Genomic DNA, 5,897 nt, shown 5'->3' with positions numbered 1-5,897 from the left:
CGGTATCCAAGCTCGTACAGTCCTGCCATTTCCATTGGACGCGAATGGTGACCTAGAATGCGTAGAAAAGAATGGCGAACCAGTGCCCGTTGAAGGGAACGAAGACCCCCATAGAAACGAATGGAGACCCCGTAGGTACAAATGGAGCGCATGACCGAAAATGGGCCCTGCGAAGGAAGAGTGCGCTGAGTCTTGTTGGGTGAATGTGAATAGAACACGGAATGTCGTTGGTCGTTAGTCAGAAATTAAGACGTTGAAATTGGTTGGCTCTTATTCGGTGAGCTTTCACCCTCCCATTTCGATAGGAAGTAGTATCGAAGTTGGTGTTCCCGCTCCTCCCCACATCAACGCTAAAAGAGTTGGAAGGGGGGTCGTCATGTTGTAGAGAATGAGCGGGGAAGCTATGGCCCTCGGAGTCGACCCCGCCTCGTGGAATGTTTTGACGCAGGGAGCGGGAGGCGGAGAGGGGGTGGGTTTGGTGGGTTGTTGGTATGTAGTTCGGACCTTTATATCCAATTAGCACTAGGTAGAAACAAAACCAAGAAGAAGAAAAACACGTACCTCCAAATCGCCCTCGTTCACCCCGTTTGATGAGAGGTTTCACGGAGCACCGGCAAAGACCTAGGTTCCTCAGACGTCAAGCTCCTACTATACCTACACCTGATGTCTCTAGGGAGCTTATATTTCGTTGGGGACACCTGACCACTCGGCGAAGGCGTAGATGGGACGTAGTGGTGCTCTGTGAGCGTAGTACTATGGACTTGGTGGTGCGGTGAGGAAGAAGAGCAGGAAAGGATGATTGTGGATGTTGTTTAGGGGTGTGTGTTTGGTTTTACTGCGTTTGATGAGGGTTTGGAGAGGCCCCGGGAAGCTCACGCCATTTCTTGTCCAAAAATAGCGGATTTGAGGGCCCAAAATTCGGCCTATCTTTGTCCTAGAATAGCGGATTTGAGGCGATTTGGATGGCAGGTTTGTCCACAAATAGCGGATTTGAGGGTGCAACTGAGCGGATTTTTTTTGAAGTTGTCACTGATGGCAAGGATCTGAATCATCTAATTACTGGTAACAAAGACGGGGAAGCAGGCTTCATCTGTAAAACGGCTGTCTTTGACGGTCTTGCGTCGTCAAACCCCCTAAATTCACGGGAACCTTCCTTTTTAGGGAATGTCACGTGTCGACCCTTGTCCAAGTTTGCGGATTTGAGGTCCAAAAGATAGCGGATTTGAGGTCCGTTTTGGCGACTTTTTGCGGACAAGAAATGGCATGAGCTTCCCGGGGCCTGTTTGGAGATGAAGATGGATGTAAGATCCTTTGTGGGTGAGCTGGTGCGGGGGAATGAATAGGTCGATGTGGAGGATGTGCCGGATCGATGTCAAGACTCAACGCAAGTTCAACTTCAAGTTGTTGCGATCAGGGCTCGCACATTCAAGTTCACATCCTCTTTGCGCTGTGACGTCAACGACGTCTCCTGAACCTGGCAGCGTCCCTCCCTGACTGGAGAGGCGCCTGTGTGCCTGTCTAGATAACAACCATTGTGAACAGCCATGGAATTTCATGGGCATGGGTACGTGCAAGGTACGTGTCATTCCCGCACTCAAACGCACTTGTGCTCTGTACTTTCTCCACTTCCAGTGACCCCTCCTCAATAACCACTCTCTTCCTCCCACAGTCCCAGCACACCGTCAGACCTGTATTGTCAACCTCTATTGCCGCCTCTCACACATATAATTGTGCATTCTCATGAACTTGCGCTCCAGTACTTTTCCACCTGGGAAGTTGGGAGCTTGAAAGGCCAGTGCATGCGCTGGATGGAGTAAAGGCAGAGCTACTCGTTCGAATTTAGAACATCTGACTTGCTCTGGCAGTGAGGTGACAACATAAGCGCCAATGCCTCGTGATGATGATTGATGAAGGCATGTCCGATAACTGACTCTTTCCTTCCATCATCCATCTTGCTGACGTTTCAATAGGCGCTGGTTGGAAGCAGCTATGTCTACTCTGCCTGGTCGCGATCATACGTCCAGATCCACTCCCTCCTTAGATGGCAAAGGGGGTACAGATTCAGTGTCTCAAGACGGAAAGCCAACGAAAAGGACAGGTCCTAACTACGGTGCGCCCTATCCCAGAAACTCGACTCCTGGCTACAATGGTCTAATCCACTCGTGCAGTATATTACCGTCTGTACACCAAACTCGGTGCATTCGAATCAATCCACCCCCTCTACCACAACGACCGTCTCATTGGCCGCATTCCGTCGAAATCCTTTGCCCCTCCTCATTCCGTGGCATCTATCAAGTGGTCCCTATGCAAACTTGAGGGCCTGTCGGAGCCCGACAAGGCGCTCCTCTTCACACCGCTCTCAAGCCCAGCACCCAAAGAAGCCTCTGCCTGCCTCTCTTTGAGCGCCCCTTCTGGCCCAGGCCTGTCTGAACAAGACCCGATTGCATTGGTTGTCAAGTCGGAGAAGAGGACTGAGGAGATCTTGCAATCAGAGGAACTGCTGGAATGCTCTGATGATCCTGATGTCCACTACAGCAAGTCTTGTCGGCGACTCCTACCCAAATAGTGCACTCATTAGCTTTGCAGTACACTATCGTGTTTACTCATCAAAAGGAGGAGATCAAAAGGCAAAGACGTCCTTTGACCAAACTGATATTTCATTAGGGCGCATCAACACCCTCTTCATCGCTCCCCCTCACACTGCCGGATCTTTGAAAGCATGCATCGTGAAAGTCGAAGGCCTTGTAACGCCGGGCCATGCACTCTACAAGGATATGGAACTCTTCCAAGACACGGATAGTGATGCTGCCATGAATGACACCGATGTCATATCCTTCCAAGGTGACACTTATCCGGGTAGTGATCAAGGCAATCCCGTAGCCCTTGTCAATGCAACCGCCAATACAGCAGCTGACCAAAAGGCTAAACTTACACCAGGTAAAGTTCTCAGTGAATATCCACTAGACATTGCGACAACAAACCGTGCTTTTTCAGATGGACCAGATTCAAAATTCACGAAACGTGCTCGGTTGACTGGTACTTACAGTGAGTAAGAGGTCCTGAGATAATTCAATTCTCATCCTATGGTATCCCGCTGCAGACTTCAATAAATATGATTCCGCCTGGCTATCAATAACCAGCGATGAGATCGTTTACTCGGATGGAGTTAGTGTCTTCAAAAATTACTCCCCCCACGGTGGCTGCAGTATTTCTTTCCTTTTCTGCTTCCCCACCAGTTTGTTAATGCTTTGTCGGGTGACAGTGTATACAGGATACATGGTGATTAATTCCAAGGGTGAAAAAGGCTGTGAGTCTCCAATTTGCCTTTGGGTCACTAGGTGGTTGTTGATTTTCTTTGGCAGTTGTGGGGTATCGTGAGTGGTCTCCTCCCGCTGTCGGAGTATTTGATATCCAGTGTTTTGCTAGATAATGTTGAATTTATTTGATTGGTGAGCTTCGGAGAGAATGTATGCTTTCGGAATGGGATATGTCAGGATTTAGGCTCAGAAGGGGTCGACGTACCAGTCCCGTAGATCTGTTAACATGTAACATGAGAAATGAGGAATTGATTATGAAAAAAACAAGCAGACATCGCTGATTGTTGAACCTTTCAATTGCAAATGTTCAGTCCTGCTCAAAGATTCAAGGTGGCACTTGCAGTCAGAAAGACATGAAATATTGAATATTGTCACAGCCGCACAATGTCAATGACAAAAATGGTCACAACGGCGACGATGGCACAGCCACAGACATGCACACTTGAGTAAAAACAGGAAGTTTCAGTGGCACTTGCAGTCAGAAAGACATGAAATATTGAATATTGTCACAGCCGCACAATGTCAATGACAAAAATGGTCATGACGGCGACGACGATGACGACGACGACGACGACGACGATGGCACAGCCACAGACATGCACACTTGAATAAAAACAGGAAGTTTCAGTGGCACTTGCAGTCACAAAGACATGAAATATTGAAAATTATCACAGCTGCACGATGTCAATGACAAAAATGGTCACAACGGCGACGACGATGACAACAACAACAACGATGGCACAGCCACAGACATGCACACTTGAATAAAAATGGGAAGTTTCAGTGGCACTTGCAGTCAGAAAGACATCAAATATTGAATATTGTCACAGCCGCACAATGTCAATGACAAAAATGGTCATGACAGCGACGACGATGATGACGATGAAAACAACAACAACAATAACAGGCACAGCCACAGACATGCAGACTTGAATAAAAACGGGAAGTTTCAGTGGCATTTGCAGTCAGAAAGACATGAAATATTGAAAATTATCACAGCCGCACAATGTCAATGACAAAAATGGTCATGACAGCGACGACGATGATGACGATGAAAACAACAACAACAATAACAGGCACAGCCACAGACATGCAGACTTGAATAAAAACGGGAAGTTTCAGTGGCATTTGCAGTCAGAAAGACATGAAATATTGAAAATTATCACAGCTGCACGATGTCAATGACAAAAATGGTCACAACGGCGACGACGATGACAACAACAAAAACAATGGCACAGCCACAGACATGCACACTTGAATAAAAACAGGAAGTTTCAGTGGCACTTGCAGGCACAAAGACATGAAATCTTGAAAATTGACATCGCTGCACAATGTTCATGCCAAAAATGGCCACTGAAGCTTCCCATTTTGATTCAAGAGTGCATGTATGTGGCTGTGCCATCACCATCGTTGTTGTCACCATCATTGTCATGATCATTTTTGTCATTGACATCATGCAGCATGAGTATCTGTAAATATGCAGCCAACCTCTCACAAAATTCTCAATGCTATTTGCCTCAAAGTTATTGTAAAACCATTGTAGAGAAAATACAAATGCTTGAGTTGAGCATTACCTGCAGTGCACTTAGCAATTGTGCTTGATCTCATGGATTACAGTAAATAACAAGCCAGATTACAGCAAAATATCTCTTCATCAAAATTCTTTTTTAAATAACCTTGTCAAAGATATTGTCAAATCCTATGCAACTTCACTTGATCATGTAGTTACAACCCTGAAATTGAGTGACACACCAAAGATAACATGAATCAATCCCAGAACATGGGTAAGAGAAGATGAATGGTGGATAGAATTTTTTCACAATAACTTTGTCAAAGTTACTGTGAAAGTTATTATACACAATAAAAAGTTGGCAGCTATTACTGAAACCATTGGGTTGAGTAACCATTTCTCTGCATCAATATAGTGGAGAGGAAACAAATAATAAGAGAATACCAAATCAGAATTTCTTGCACCATAACATTGTCAAAATTACTGTAAATAAACCTTTTTCAATTATCAGAAATACTTCACAGTTTCTTTAACACCAACTTCGGTGAGATTATTTTAAAGAAATTGTCGGTTCTGCAAACAGAATATTTATACACAAAATATGTTGAAAATATCCTCGAAAATATTTTGCTTACATCTCTATTGGATGATAAAATTTTCTTTACAATATTCTTCTAAGTTTCTTTTTGCAAAAAAAAGTGAATCACAATTTTTTCAAGATAATTTTGGAAAAAGTAACTCTAAAGAAATTGAATTGAACAATTTTATAGTCACAATTTCTCACTCAAAATTTCTATACAATATCTTTGACAAAAAATAGTATAAAAAGAAATCACAATAATTTTACAATATTTTAGACATTGTTACTGTAAAATTATTTGGAATCTTTTTACAATTTTTTTACAATTTTTTTGTTCAAGTTAATGTGGCTCGCATCCAGTGATATCAGAGATATTTACACGAACAAAACCCAAAACGCTCGCATACGCTCGGTTCATTTATTCAATTCCTCGTCAGCGTCTGTCAAAAAGAGATTGTGAAAAAGGTCGTAAAGGTCATCAAAGTCATAA

General features: G+C 44.2%; 1 protein-coding gene across 1 annotated transcript; it reads left to right on the top strand.

The window, feature by feature from the left end:
- Positions 1 to 1,295: 1,295 nt before the first annotated feature.
- Positions 1,296 to 3,763, top strand: LACBIDRAFT_328173 (uncharacterized protein; the record flags this gene model as incomplete). Its single annotated transcript, XM_001882197.1, has 10 exons — positions 1,296 to 1,301; positions 1,543 to 1,575; positions 1,758 to 1,813; positions 1,971 to 2,110; positions 2,169 to 2,543; positions 2,665 to 3,045; positions 3,141 to 3,165; positions 3,295 to 3,307; positions 3,363 to 3,374; positions 3,695 to 3,763. The coding sequence occupies 10 exons, from the start codon at positions 1,296 to 1,298 to the stop codon at positions 3,761 to 3,763; spliced, it is 1,110 nt and encodes a 369-aa protein (XP_001882232.1).
- Positions 3,764 to 5,897: the final 2,134 nt, after the last annotated feature.

The sequence above is a fragment of the Laccaria bicolor genome, genomic scaffold (assembly GCF_000143565.1).
Source record: "Laccaria bicolor S238N-H82 LACBIscaffold_15 genomic scaffold, whole genome shotgun sequence".
NCBI lineage: Eukaryota > Fungi > Basidiomycota > Agaricomycetes > Agaricales > Hydnangiaceae > Laccaria > Laccaria bicolor.
Note: the sequence above shows the minus strand (reverse complement) of the source record. Positions and strands in the feature narration are given on the sequence as shown.